At 39.6% G+C, this 16,047-nt stretch overlaps 1 protein-coding gene across 2 annotated transcripts; it reads left to right on the plus strand.

Annotated features, from left to right (window-relative positions):
* The first annotated feature begins 13,379 nt into the window (after positions 1-13,379).
* On the plus strand, positions 13,380-15,251 carry LOC108143927 (insoluble matrix shell protein 4). 2 transcript variants are annotated; one of them, XM_017268514.2, is made up of 2 exons: positions 13,380-13,839; positions 14,370-15,251. In XM_017268514.2, the coding sequence occupies exon 2, from the start codon at positions 14,398-14,400 to the stop codon at positions 14,737-14,739; it is 342 nt and encodes a 113-aa protein (XP_017124003.1). In that variant the 5' UTR covers positions 13,380-13,839; positions 14,370-14,397; the 3' UTR covers positions 14,740-15,251. The 2 variants fall into 2 exon arrangements, with proteins under 2 accessions (XP_017124003.1, XP_017124011.1); XM_017268522.2 differs by having other exon boundaries at positions 14,391-15,251.
* The last annotated feature ends 796 nt before the right edge of the window (positions 15,252-16,047 follow it).

The following is a 16,047-nucleotide window of genomic DNA, read 5'->3' on the forward strand; positions in this document are numbered from 1 at the left end:
CACCTCCTCACCATCCCCACATCCAGAGCCAGTCCTTCGGAACTTCAGGTCCAATCTCTGTTGCTGTTCGAGTATACTCTATGTCTCATCTTCCAGCTGTCATTCGCTCACTCATTCACCGAGAATTGATGGCATTTGCCTAAAATACTGATGACACGCACACACCCACTCACACACACATACACACACACACACCCACACACAGCCAGAGAACTTTTGTTGCATACTTAGTAGGGCAGGACAATGCGCCACTGATTGAATTGCATGTAAATTAACTTGCTGATCCGATTAGGGCCAAGTCGGGCCAACAACAAAAATAATATCCAATGCAGAGAGAACTATTTACACGGCGAGAAAACATCGAAAAAGTTTGTAAGCATTGGGTTTTGATTTTTAATCTAGGCTTATATTATTATTTTATGGTAAATATTTGTAAATATTTGTAAATATTTGTAAATAATTGTATATAGTCTAGGCCCATATCCCATATGTACCATATATACCCCATCCTCTAAACGACCGGTTATGTTCAGATGGCCCTGAACGATTCCGGCGACAATAAATAAAAAAAAAAAAAAAAAAAAAAGGTAATACATTTTTATTTATTTAATTTAAAGACTAATTTTATTTTATTTAGATCATTTTGAGGATTTTTTATTGTTAATGTTTATTTAGAACAATGAAAATTATAATTTATAATACTTAATAACGAATTTCAATTGGTGAAAATTAAGTGAGGTGATTTTTTTTTATTGAGATTTTTTCTTATTATCACACTCGTAAACCTAATTTGAAAAAAATACCTATTTTAAATGCCCTGAATTAAGCGCAAACCTGCTGAATTATTTATGAAATATACAGCAGATAAAGTCCCATTTTGCTCTGTGTTTGGCTAAAAAACCGCATGAATTGCCAGCAGGTAAATGGCGAACGAACTCCCACACAGACACAGATACGCATGAAGAAGCTAAGTACAGACACACACACACACACACACACACTCACAACAACCCACAGCTGCACACGGATACACACCCACACATGGCCACTCCGGGCAATTTCATTTGCCGCTCAGCTCCCACACAATTGAAATTTTTGTTGCATACTTTCAAGCAATTTGTTTGCAACTCAAGTTTCACCCCCAACTTCCACCTTCCCCCCTGAAAAAAAGCGAACACAAAAAAAATACATCCCGCTTTCCTCTTCACTAAAGATATATCCACAGAAGGCCCCCCACCATCCGTCCATTCCAAAAAACTTGGACTCGATTTATTTTGATGCACTTTTTATTTTTATATTTTTTTTTTCTATACCACCAAAGCTTGGCAGGGATTTTTAGGGCGGATTGGAAAAAACTTGTGCATACTTTTCGTGGCATATTTTCATTCTGCTCCTTGTTCGTTATGAAAGCGGAGCTTGGTTCAAAGAGCTGCGACCACAATTTTGCTCTATCCACCAGCTGCCATTCACCCTTCAGCGTTTTCCCTACCCACACCCCACCACTCATTCAAATCGAGGGGATATCTCTTGACCAACACCGCCATGAAAAAAAAAAAAAAAAAATCAAAACAAAAACAACAAACAACAAACAAAAACAAACAAAAACAAAAACCGAAGAAAGAGCGGGAAAAAACTGTAGACGAACTTATTTATTTTCATACTTAGAGCTTTGGTTTTGGCTTTGAGGAGATCTGGAGAAAAATACGTGAAATGCGCAAAAGGGAAATAAAATAAAAAGTGGCTGAAAATATTTAATTAAAAACAAGCTAAGAGGAACTTTTGGCAGTGAGCACACTTCCAGTATAAACCATTAAAGGGAGAACTGAATGAGCGAATCGATGGGGAGTGTCACATACAGTATTATTATTTATGCACATAATAATGTGGATACTGGTTGATTCATTATCATAATCGCCAATTCATAATCTTGGTGGGATAATAAAGACAGGGGAGCAAAAGAATTACTGACAAAGCCCTGGCTTCTTCCGAAATTTAATGAAATGTTTCGCAATCGCCTCCTTAAATCCATTTTCAATCCACTCCCACATAACGAGACATCCCTTTTGAGTCTGTGTGGATGCTTTCCCGACCAAAAACCACCCACTTTCGCCCACTCAGACTTAGGAATTGACTTTAATGGCGCATCGATGCTGTCAAACATTTGGGGCCAAAACCGAAAATACTGCAGAGACCTTCTTGACTTGAGATGACTTTTTATTAAAAGCACTGGACAAAGTTTAGTGTTTGCCAAATAAAGTAAAATTGTCATCTGATAGAAAACAACTATAAATATTGTAAGAGTTTTTATTTCTTTACACCCTTTCACTTACATTGCAAAAGTCTCTGGAAATACACTCAAAAGCATTGAGAATGGTAGTTTTCTTTGAGATATTGTTGTGGTTTCCAGTTGTTTATGGATAACATAAAACTAGAGACAGAATTGTAAAATTTTTCTATTAGGAAAATATTTTAACAATATTTAAATAAATTGATTCTTAGGGATTCATGACATTAAGTTTATTAAAGTTTTTAAATAATAAAATGTAATTAATAAGCTAACAAACAATTTGATTGACTCAATCTTGTTTTAAACCTTTTTCAAAATAATTACCATATTTATTTTAATATGGTTTAATGGATTCATGCCTTCAACTTGAATATGGAAAACCATGGGACGGATGGTGCACATGCTGAATATGGATAAATGCTGATAAACATAGCTTTTCCGGAGCTCACTCTTTGTTGTCCTTTCGACTTCACTTCATCCAATCCAATTGCTTATTCCTACTTCACTCATTTCTAAGGTTCTCCCGAGGACACTTTACCTCAATGTTCACCTACGGCTGCATCAATTATACGAATTGCGAATGTATAGAGTGTGCATGTTGGAGGGGATATAGTGACTGTTAGCTCCGGGATAGTCGCATAATCAGTGCCAAATGCTCTGGACACAGATGCGGACATTTGGACAACTCATGAAATTCATGAAGAAGCCCCTAAAATCTGAATGAACTTTTCCAGGCTTCACTGGCTTACGGTACATTTGAGCCCTGGCCAATCTGCCATTTTCTCTCGGAAAACTCAACTTAAGACACCCACACCAACACACCACCACACCATTTCACACTTCACGCAGGCAAATATCCGGGGCAAATGAGATGGAATTGTTTTGTTGTCTCGGGCATTTTCATGGCTTGATTTTCATTTTGTAGTTAACAAATTCATAAAACGAATTCCTTGTCCATGTTTTCATTCCATGGCTTCGTTTCCAAGCGGCTGACCGCACCAAACTCATTTCCAAGTCAGAAATTACACCGCCACAAAGGAGAAAAATCGGAAAAACAGGCAGTGTGTATCCCAAAAAAAAGAGGAGATAAATACAGTGCCACCGAACCAGAGGAGCCTCGGAACCTTTCCAAAAATATTATGCAGGTTTTATCCCATTTTTCAACCGCACCCCTCCCCAACCCTGTCTGCACAAAAATGGTTTAGCCAAACAAACAACTTAAAAAAAAAACGACAAAAAAAAAAAAACAAAAAGGGAAGACAAACAAAAAATGGTGACAGCGGTGATAACATACACACTCCCGAAAAAGCGCCCGCAAAAATGTGAAAAACACACACGAAAAAAAAGGGCATAAACCATTCTGCATTGAAGGAACAATGTGTTGGATTTTGTTTGTGTTTTTCGCTCGGGATGCAGAGGGCGTGAAGAACTCAAAGGGAAGTATAAACACGTCGGATGCCCTCTCCCCATTTCCATTGCCTGCTAAGCAGATTCTGATTCGAATCGACCTGATTCAATCACCGCATTCAAATTGAATCAAATCGAGCAGAGCTCCAGAATGTTGTTCCCAACCAAAATCCAATTATGAATGTGCAAAAAGGCAGTATTAGCTTGTGTCGATTGATTACAAATCGGTTATGCAGTAAATATAGATGCTGAAAAACATATTTAAATGTAATAGAGTCAGTAAATTATACCTTAAATGAATGGCATTTAATTTTTAATTTTTATTCCCAATTATGGCTCGTGTAATGAGCGTTAAAATCATTATAAATGATTTCAGTCCACATGTTCAAGTTCCCATGCACTGCGATCCATTTTGAAAAGTAGAGCAAAAGTTGTTGCAACTAAAATTGCTGACCACCTTTGTGTTGGGCCCTGTCCGTTTCCATTTCCATTGCCATGGGCGTGGGGATGTGGTCGGTACACAGGGGGGGAGGGGGGATGAGGTGAAACTTACGGCGCCGCCGACATCAGGAAAATTCCGGAAAATGCGGCACAGAGTGGCGGTGTGCCCGACGCAAAAGTTCGCTGAAATTGTGACACAATTTTTGACGAATGTCAAAAACTGAACCGTAACAAGTGGATGCACACAGCCGGGACGAAAGGCAAACAAACGACGACTGGGACGGGGGGTTGGGGGCCAAAAGGGGGGGGTCAGATGGGCGCATGGGGAGGGGGGGGTGGTGTTGGGTTAATGGAGGCAAGTGCCGTAAGCCCGCATCAACGCAAATGTCATTTGATGGATAAGTTTTGGGAGCACCAGCGCATCCCGGCGCCCAAAAACAGGGATAACTATGTTCCATATTTAATTATTCATGAGGCGGCAGAAGTGCCAGAGCGTCGTCCCTTTTGATTAATGAAGCAGCTGAGACAACATCAGCAATCAAATTAATTTCAGTTACATGAGCGGATTATAAAGAAACAACAAAAACAACAGGGATTTGTTTATTTAACGCTATCGACTCATGGATACCCTATAAAGCGCCATGTTGACATTCTAATCCGCAAAGAGTTATTTTGGACAGAGAAATAATAAATTTTGGTAGTTATTATACAAGCACAATATACGTTAATTTTGAAGGTTTAGGAACCTTCACACATTTCTAAAGCATTAAACTAAAAATATTTTGAAATTTAAATCATTCAAAATAATTCACATGCAGTAATATTTTTATAAACTTAAGCGTTATTCAGAAGAGAATTAAAAAAATGGTTACGTAAAGACTGTAGCACAATAAGAGTTAGATAGAACTTTTTTAAAAATTTCTTAAAATTAAAAGTAGTTTTAATGTTGGTTAAATAAAATATTTATTAACATGGTGAAGGTATTTGAAAAGCAAGTAACATATATTAAAGAAATTTTGCATAAATTTTGAACACCTCATTGATAGAATAATTCGTTTTTAACTAAATATTTCTGTGCAAGCGTAAGTCCCCCAGGAATCGCCAACCATTGTTACCACTTCGAAGATTTATGGCCCATTTATCGTGCATAACCCACAGCATACCCTCGACTTGGTCTGGGACATCTGACAAAACTAAACGGGGCAAAAAGCAGCTGGGTGGCGAGGGGGTGGCTGTGGGGACAGCAACAAATCGCTTTGGGGAGCAGAGGCAACAACGCGCAAACATTTTTCACAACTAAATGAAGTAATTTAAAATAATTATCAATGCTAATTTAATGAGGCCTGGGCCAAGGCGCCCGGCAGGATATACGTATTTTATTCTTTTTTTTTTAAGCTTTAGTTCGCATTCTTTTTTCAGCTTTGTTATTCCTTTTGCAAAAAGTTATCTTTGGGCGGGGGCTATTTTTAATTTATAGTTTTTTTTTTATACGTGGCTAGTTAGTGGGGAAAAAAAATCGTTGCAATTGAAATGCATGGCAGCGTGGGCGTGGCACTAAGTGGCAACGTTGAGCCACGTCTAGACGGCAAATGTATATGTACATACAAATTAGCCAAGTTAAATTGGCTGGGAGAAGGGCGGGCAAGGAGGGGGGAGGGGCTGTAGGGGGCGGGCTGACGAGAAATGCATTGGGAATCGTTTGCGTCGTCGACAAGTATGCAACATAAATTGTACAAGCCGCTAACGGTAATTGTTGCGCCGCCAACATGACGTATACGCGATATTTGCCTAGCTGCAAATGAGGCTGCCGTTTTCTCTCTCTCACACTACCGCTTCGTGTATGGGTGAGTGTGTGTGTGTGTTTGTTTGTGTGTGTGTGTGTGTGTGTGTGAGTGTGTGGGTGGTTGTGTGGGTGTACTTCCGTGCTCAAGCGCCTGGAAAATGCCGCTAACGATGACGTTAACGTTGGCTTTTACCGTTGCCATCAGCGTAACTTCTCCTCCTCTCTCTTCTCCTCCTTCTCCTCCTCCTCCACTTTTCAGTGCCCATTCCCCCTCCTTCTCTACGCCATTTTCGCTTCATCCTGGCCGCCTAAAAGCATGCAACAGCAATTTAAATTTTGTGCGCATTTCAATTTGCAAAATGGCGGAATACGCAAAACAACAAAAATGCAGCTCGGCAATTAAAACCGTTTGCGGTAAGCAGCAGGTAGAAAATAAGGCAGAATGAGCAGGAGAAAGCCAGTAAAGAAGATGCCAAAAGGCTGCAGAAAAGCAGCTAAATATAGTAACAAATTCGAGCAACATAAAAATTACACTTAAGGATACTAGAACTAGTGAATATATAGTCACAATTCCATATTAATACCAGTTAAATGGTTAATAAACTAATATTGCCAATAGAAAAGGAATATAGTGCAAAGCTATAGTTTTTTAAAAACCATAACTCAACTATAAACCGATGTAAAGTCGCTGAAATGTGAATTATTTTTGAATTAAGTCCAGCATTTGGTTTTAAAAGGCACATTTTCTATTTCTTTTCACCCTGGAGTAGTTCTTAAATTTATGTAAATAAATAAATACTTAATGATAGCTGAGTATTCAATTTCTGAATTGCCTATAACGATAATATACTTTACCAAGAAGATAGTAGAACAAAACAAAGCTTTCTTTTATTAAACTAATGTTAAAAGTGGTAAATAAGAACGAATCATTTAAGCTTTAATGCACAAGCAATAATTTGCGGATAAACAAACACTTTTGTTTCTTGTAGTTATATGAAACAACTTATTTTTGGGGAAACTCTGGAAGCTCTATCTCTAAAGTAGTATGTATCCGTATTTAAGTGCCATGTGAAATTCCCGTTGATTGAAACGTTTCGGCAACGCGTGGCACTTAAACTTTAATGCAATGGCAGCCATTGACCAAAGGGAAATACGCGGAGAATGGCGTAAAAGTAGGGAAAGAATATATTGGACTGCATTGCCGGAGAAAGGGCTGGAGAAAGGGCTGGAGAAAGGACTGGAGAAACTGGACAGCGGGCACAGCACGCACATTAAAAGTTCAAATGGTACAAAAATATAAAAATCCGCTTACGAAATTCTCAGTGCCAGAGACAAAAGGCGACTGCAAATAGCGCAAACAAGACTGCGGCAGTTAAAAGTGGAATAGCAGTGGGCAAAATAATGCGACCCCACGCAACGGTTTCGAGTTCGTAGTTTCGAGGGCACAGTGCCATGAAACCACCCCCCAGCACCCTTTTTTTTTAAGCCCCAACTGTTTACACCATTACTACATACCATTTACTTTGCTCTGATCGATAACCATTCGCTTTGCCCTTCAGTTGGCCATTATCTGTGCACCAGCGTATCAACTAAGCTAAAATACAATTATAATAAGCGCTTTAATTAGGGGTTTACACATTTTATTTAATGATTATTTTTTTTTTAGCAATTTAAATGTTATATTTACTTGGGTCAGTGAAGCAATTTGAAAAAAATAGAAGAGATAAAGCGTAATATTATAGGTAACAATTAAAAGAATAGACTTGAGTTTTATTATTTGTTAAAGTTGTACTTTAGTATGTTATTAACGTATTAACGCATTTGCCAAAAATGGTTTAAAAGTTAATTTAAATTAATGTTTAATTAAAACACTATATTATCGATATGATCTAATTAAAGGCCAAAATAAAGGCCAGGTTTTATCCATTTAAAAGCGACATTTCCGCTTGGAGCTCCAAAAAAGTGATGATTAAATTTTTAAGAGAACCCACTGATAAATCGTTTGGATGTCGGGCAACTAGAAAATCTCGACGGGATTGCATATCTGAATGAAATACTTGGCCTAGGGTCAAACTGACCTTCATCCAAAAGTTCCGTACACATGCACAAATGTGGGGCGAAATGTTATGCCAAACTAATTACTTGCTAAAAGCGCAAACAAAAGCCACCAAACAAAAAAAAAAAAAACAATGACAACAAAAGGGGCGAGTGGGGGCGGTTGACAGGGGCTTTTATCTCCGATCGCACACTTGACGACCTCTGACCCCCCTCTTGTGCTTCGTTCCAGGCATTTGTGTGCGACTTGTCCAAACAAAGGCATGGCTTTAACAATGGGGGCTACAACGGAAACAGGCTGGCAAAACACTCGAGAGCCAATCAATGCAAAATTTGTCCCAAAGTCAACTTGCGTAATAAATAGAGGGCGTGGTCACGCCCACTGCACTAGGAGGGTGTTAGCCTGATGCAAGGCTTAATTAGCCCTTTCACCTCCCCTGATATGAAAGTGTTCGAGAAAGTTCTGGACATTTTTAAGCTGCAGCAGCAGCAAGAAACCTTTAAGCTGTCAACTAAAGTTTTTGGCATTGTATTTATGTATAGTACAAAGTACAGCGATTCCAATTTGCTCTTTACGTAAGCTGCATGGTCAAAAGCCGATTAACGCTTAATTAAGTTGCGCCATAAATACTTAATGGTAATGCCAATTGCCCGAAAGGGATGTTTCATTTAATAGAGTGGCGCTTAATTTAGTTACCTTAAAAGCATACTTATTAAACTGTATAACCCAATCGTCAGTTTAAATTATACATTTTGAAATCTAGTAAAAGTTTATAGCAAACAAATTTTGAAATGGTTACTCATGTAACTAGTTTTTGAATGCTTGATAACAGGTAAGGATTTTTAATCGCGAAATCATGTTGCGTTGTTTATAAGGTACACATATTAAATATAACATATAAAAGCTTAAAATGCTTAAAAACATAATTAAATGCTGTATGTTAGGAAAACATTTGTTCTAGCGATCTGTGCCCCTAAGCACTGTAATTTTTATATAATATTTTTGAAATTGTTTTAAAATAAATTATGTAAGCCTTAACTTTAACTTTACCATTCCTTTACATTTTTGTTTTTAAAGGCTTGCTGTAAAATGTATTGAAGAGCATTCTGTTTTAAAAGCAACCCAATCGGCACTCAACATTGGAATTGAAAAGCCGCAAAAGCGTCCAGTTTTTTATGGCCAGGGCGGCCTAAAAGCTGTTAAAACGGTTAACGAATTGCCGGAGCTGCAACATCTGGCGAGGCAGCTGGCTGCAGCTTAGTACCTGATTAGGTGAGCTTCAGGAGTCATCCTTGAGCCAAGGATGCCTCGATGCCGGGATGGTGGAATGATGGGATGGTGGGAGGTCAGGGCCGCATTGAAGGCGAAACTCGAGTGGGATTCGGGGTATTTTGCAGTTCGATGCCCGGAGCTGTTTCTGTAGCTTCTAGCTGAGCAGGGCTCAGTTGGAGGAGCATGGAGCATGGAGCATGGAGCATGGAGCATGGAGTATAGAGCATGGAGCAAGGACCAAGGACACTGCCATTGTCCCCGGCTCCTTATCGAAATCCAGTGCTGTCACTTGTCGGGCACTTCACGGCAGCCAGTGATCTCCCTTGAGTGTGCTGAACATACGCTTCTTATGTGTGCACCACCATCCCTTTCCTCCGTCTGTGTTTGTTTATCCTCCGCTTCCACCTCCACCTCCACTTCCGCCTCTGACCCCTGACCCCTGACCTCCAGGGGCTGCTGAAGCTGAGGCTTATACAACCACTCAGTGACACAAATAAAAGTAAACATGATAAAACCATTGAAACTTTTTCCATTTTCACTTTTGAGTGTGTTTGTATTTTCGCTTCACTCTGCTTTTGTCTGTTTTCAACACACACACACACACACACACATACACACACCCCAATGGATGGCTGCATCCGTGTGCGAGTTAATCTCAAGTGCAGCCGAGAGCTAAATATTTACCATTGGCGTTGACTCTGCGCCTCAGCAGCCGCAAACTCGCAAACACATGGCCAAAGCCATAGCCATTAAAACCCCAACTGACCAGAACCACCCACTACTTTCTCCGCTCCACTCCACTCGACCCCTTTCACCGCTGTTGACTTCTCGCTTATCATCGATGGCGCTGAGGTCTGTCCATCCAAACATGCATTCAAATGACCCGCACTTACCATCTAAATCCACCCCATCTCCCTCCCACCCACTTTTCTGCCCCATGTTTACGCTTAACTAACAAGCCAAGTTAAAAGTTATCTGGCTGCAAGCCAGGACTTTCCCCGTCCTTTTTTATACCTCCCCCCCTCCCTCCCTCCATTTCTTTCCCTTTCGCATTTGCCATTCAAAAGAGTCCGGTTTGTGGTGCATAAATTGTTTATGTTGGCAACCCTGGGCCGGGATTCGAATTGTTGTTGGATCTTCGATGCTGGTTTCCAGCAAGTTGGCCAACAGCAAGCCGGGCCAGAACAAAAGGTAAACGGCCAGAACATATTTGTGTCAGTCGTTGAACTTGTGTCTGTGTGAGTTGAACTCTCCCAGCGAGCTGCATTCACAAGTCAATCGCACGGTCATGTCCGCAGATTGTACGTCTTCGTGGACATTTTGTTCAAGTTTTTCAGTTCTGAATCATTGTTTTTCTACAGCTTTATTAAATAACTTGGTACAACATATTCAGCTATATATACAACCGCTATAGTCAACATTTTTTTGAAGCTCCTTTACCAGTACTACAACAACTCAACACTAATTTACAATAATCTTCAAGGCACACATATTAAACGTATTTTTCAAAACCATTGCAATATAAAGGCTAGGTAAAAGGATTAATAATATTTTTCACTACTCTTATGACCTATAGAAGTAAATCCACCAGAAGTTTTCAATAGCCTAGTGTTTTCACAGCTCTGTCAGTGTTAGAAAACCAATGTAAATGCGCTTTGGAAGTCGTAAAGTTAAGGATGAGTTCCAGTAAGTAGACAAGTAAATATTCCGCATTCTGACAGATTTCACTGCTGCATCAACTGTTTCTGCTTCGGGCAAAAGGCAACACCAAGTTAAACCACCAAGCCACGAAACTCGTGAATATTTAAAGGGCAGGCTTCAATATTTCAGCATCGCTCAACCTTGACAGCATTATGAAGTGAGTGCGACTGCAGTTGGGTGGTTTATGGATGGTGGCAGGTGGTGGTGACAGGTGGCAGGTGGCAGGTTGCTGGTGGCAAATGGCAGGTGTGGGTGGCAATATGAAACGCTTGGCTGGAGAGCTGAGCAGAGCAGAGCAGAGCAGAGCGTTGCAACTGATGCTGGAAACAACCGAGGCGTGTAACCGAGTCAATGGAGACACTCCCACTTTCCTTCCTTTTCTCTTCTTCTTCACTTGGGCGGCATGTGCAACTGTCAAATCTTCCATGAAAATATAACTCACTTGCCGGTCCAATGAGGCGGCTCATTATGAACCGGATCCGGATCCGGATATGGACACGGTTATGGCTATGGCTATGGACGAATGGAGGCAACGGGACCCAAAACGAAGGCTGAGGTAGGTGGCCCATTGTTGGCCCAAAACTGCACGTAACGGTGTATTAATTAAGCATCGACCGATGGCTCTGTGGGTTTTGGAAACGCCATGACATAAGAGTGGAACATTTTTGTGTTTAACATGGGTTCAATGAACATGCAGAATGCCAAAGGACACGGACAAAAATGCAGCTTCGGTTTTTATTTAAAAGAATGGGAAAAAATAATTATATTTTGCTAAATTGGTCAAGAAATTTTAATTCGATTGGTCTTCACAGCTGAAAGTATTAATTTTTGTTTTTAATTTTTGCAAAAATATCATCATTATCAAAAATACGATAAAATTAATATTTCAAAATTGACTGAGGATAAAATTACCGTTTTGACCAAGTTACAACAAATCACAAAAAATACATAATACATCGTTAAAATTTACTGATTAAAATGTAAAAACTGTTAAAATTTTCGGAAAAAATCATGACACCTTTTAAAAAATGACAAAATTTGGTTAAAAATATAATTTTTTAAAATCGACTGTTAGTAGTTGAAATGTCGTATAATACCTTGTAAAATTTCCGATCGAAAGACATTCACTGCTGAAAATGTTTATCTTTACCAATTTTTTGCAATAAATCATAAAAAAAGCCAACGTTTTTTTTATTAAAAGAAATTTGGTTGCTTAAATACTAACCCTTGCCTTAAATAGCGATCTAAATTCGCTGAAGACATATTTAGGTAATATTTGGTTATCATTTACTTAGGCAAATAATTTTGTGTAAGCCCTTGGAGATATTCTATCCAATTCTTCGCTTTTAAAGAATTGTAAAGTCACCAGGAAAGACATGTGGGGTCTGGGCAAACATCAAAATACATTTTTTCTGCTGACTTTTCTTTTTTCCTTCGATCCTGGAGAGCAGGAGTCAATGCTCTCGCCTGGGGCCAGCTATCAATCAGGGGTTAAGCGCGAAATGGGGAGTGGGTTAAGGGGGGAAAACTCGCTGCTGCTTGACAATCATTTACCGAACAGCTTTTGGCTTTCACTTTTCACACATCCCGCAATTAATTTCCGTTTGATTGTTTGTCTCTGTCCGGGCTTCTTGGTTCAAAAACCTCGCGCACCAGAATCCTATTTGCTTTCCACACAGCGAATGCGATTTAATTGCTTTGGGGCTCCTGTTGGCTCGACTTAAGCTTAGCTCTGGCGCTTTGTCCGCATTTACCCCTCATTTCTCCCGCATTTCCCGGGCTGCACTTTCCGCCGTAAATAAAGAGCTAAGCGCAGACAAGAGGGTGAGGAATTGCAGGTGGAAATCGGATGTCAGATGGCGGATGGCGGATGGCAGTGGATGCTGCCATGTTAATAACTTTGCTGTGAAAGTTTTATTTGCTCGGTTCATTTGCTGCTGGCAAACGCACAACATAATATGCCACATTCATAAGCACCAGAGTTGCCAGGGATGTCAAAGCCCTGAAAAAATTGCCTCTGCATTGTTTTTTATTACATGTAATATTAAAGTCAACGTTATTACACTTTTCTCAGTAATATTCATAAGTAATGAAGTTGGCCAGAGGCTAAAAAATGTTTATAAAGTTTTATTAAAATGTAACTTTGTCTACTTTGTGATGATTGTCTTTTGCAAACTCACACTTTAAAATAATGAGTTTTGTTTGATCATATTGTTACATACATGTCTTGCCATAATAAACCGAATAATGTATTTTTGTAAGTTGTATATTTTTAATTAAACGAACTAAAATTTATTAAATTAACACAAATATAAAATAACTAGTCGTTAGAAAAAATTTTTTTTTGGTCCATTATAATTTAACATTGGTTAGTTGGCTTTGGATAGAATGTCAGGTAGCTGACAGGGAATATGCGATATTATTAGTGAAATCGTCTAGGTAGTCAGCACACACAATCGACACATTCATACACACACACACCGTTTGAACAAAAAAAATATACATAGAGCAAAACAGAAAAAAAAAAATAATCAAACGGATGAAAAATCATATCTAGTACTAGTATCACGCTAATCAAAGAGTTATCTGCCGCGCATCGTGCATCAGATCCTTAGATCGGCTGAACCGATCCTTTTATCAGCACACCACTGCACCAGACTCAGACCCCTTTCGATTGCACAGACAGAGCGCAAAATTCGTTGGTTCAAAGTTCAAGGCTCGCAGAGGATCGCAGAGGATCGCAGAGGACTGACACCTTCGAAATTGAAGGCCAACCGGGCAAGAAGGCCGTTTAGCCAAGTGCAGCCCCAAAGAGAGAGTCCCAGTTCCAGGCCACGTCGACAGCTGCTTCCAGCCCCATTTCCTTTCCACTTTTGATAGTTTTGTACACAGGTAAGTGATTATGGACACCGCCAAAGATATTGAGAATTGTGTTCCTAAGCACTAATTTTTTTTTTTCTATTGAAGATTATGGTCATGTTTGAATTTATACATTATAGTTTTATATGTATCGGAAACTGTGCGATTTATCGTCTAAAGGCGAGATTTTAATATATATGTGATAATATATATTTTTAAAAAATTTTAAATCAATGCGTTTCAAAAACGCTGCTTAAAAGTTTTTCTTTAAAAATGCCGTTGTAATGACTTATTTTATTTTAAACATTTAAATATTTGCTTTTCGCTTGAATTCCCCTAAAATAGATTGTAAAACAAATTATATTAAAGAAAATATTTTTTCCTGTCTTACAAAATAGTCAAAATCGTTTTTATTATTTAAACCACATTTGTTTTGGTGCCTTTATTGTAATAATTATAGTTTTAATAAATTCAATCAGCCGCTATAATGGCCATAAATTTTAGATTTAATACGAAACATACTTAACATTGCACTTAAATTTAAATTTAATATATTTTATTAGTTTTGTTTACGTCTGCGGCAGGTAAAGGATGGTCATCAATCTGAATCCGGCCACCAGCGGCAACATTATCGACGTGAACGGAAACGGGGGCGGAAACGGTAGCGGAAACGGAAATGGGAGTGGAAACGGAAGTGGAATTGGAAGTGGAAACGGCGGCGGCACCACCAGCAACGTGATGGGCATCATCAGTCACGCGGAATTCGACGGGATCATCTATCTGCATGTGGTGTGCGCCGGCGACTCGAACGCCAAGTGGATCACTTTTGACGAGGCGATGGCCTACTGCCCCACCGGCGTGGTGGCCTACATGAAACTGCAGATCGCCGAGTTGTATGGCGTGCCGATGGACGTGGTCTTCCTGCAATCTTGAGGATTGTCGAGAGGATTACAAGGGACCTCACACCTGGAAACTGGGCTAGATTTTCGAGAAGAATCGCTGGCAAATGGAAAATGACTGAATTTCAAGGGACCTCACACCTGGAAAATGGACTAGATTCTCCAGCAGAATCGCTGGCGAATGGCAAATGTCATTTGAACTTTTGGCACTGTTGACGAAATCAACCGGTTATGTCATAGAAATGTAATTACTCCTGCAGCCTGATCTTCAGCAAGAACAAAACCAAATTTCAAGTTCTCTTGCGCTATGCAATTTTCCCCAAATGCAGCAATTGTTACAGAAAGTATAGAAGTACCAACCAAGGAGACCTTTCCGAAAGATGTATTAACTTTCGGTTCGATAAACACTGATTGAACTTCCTGGAGTGGAGGACTTATACTTTTTGGCATGGCTCTAGAATAATTCATAAATTTCGCCTTTAAGTAATGTATCAAACGCTCAAAATATTTCATAAAAATCTCAAATAATGATTGTCAAAACTATAATCTTTGGCTTATTATTTTACTGATTTAATCTATTTGGATATGGGGAAATGAAGTGTAGGGAGTTTAAAACAATTGAAAAACAAAACAAATCTAGGCTCCATTTGTTTGATTATTTCCTATATCTTAGTATGATTAAATTTTCACTATTTTTCTGACATTTTACTTAGTTTCTTTGCTAAGGTTTTGTTACCTAGCTCGCAAGTTTAGAATACAAGTTATTTTAATGCAACATCAACTTTCTCAGCTTAAAAGTTGGATCAGTTATTTAAATAGCAAAAATCTGCAAGGAACTAAGGCAGTATTCATAATACAAAAAAAAAAAAAAAATAAAATCCTCCAAGTTTCCGGCAATCGCAGGATTCATTTACCTTGGCCACTGACCAACTCACGTGCCCCTGTGGCATTTGTCAGCCGAGGGGAGGAAGAAGATGGATGGGCTGAGCGGATGTTTAAGGAGACTTTGCCACGCAGCCATAGGCAGCCACACGGCGTATGCGTAATGCGGCCAGCCCACAGAATTTGGGCATTTCAATTGCAAATTAGCCGAAAGCCAACGTCAACGCCCCCTCTTCGGTAGTGTGCCTCGGGTTTTGGCCGTCTCCCGTCTTCTTTTGGCCCACCTCTCGCTGGGCAATTTGAATGATTTATGTTGATTGCGTATAATTGCATGTTGTGTCCTTGTCCGCCCCCGTTTTGTGCCCAGGTGCGCTTCCAGCCGGCCGCGTGACAAATTCCCGTCGCCACCTGGTCGCCAGTCCGCCTTTCACCGAACCGAACCTCAGACATTCTGCGGCGC

The sequence above is a fragment of the Drosophila elegans genome, unplaced genomic scaffold (genome assembly GCF_018152505.1).
Source record: "Drosophila elegans isolate 14027-0461.03 unplaced genomic scaffold, ASM1815250v1 contig_149, whole genome shotgun sequence".
NCBI lineage: Eukaryota > Metazoa > Arthropoda > Insecta > Diptera > Drosophilidae > Drosophila > Drosophila elegans.

Excerpts from the sequence above, each read along its gene's own strand:
- LOC108143927 (XM_017268514.2), top strand. The coding sequence starts at position 14,398 with ATGGTCATCAATCTGAATCCGGCCACCAGCGGCAACATTATCGACGTG.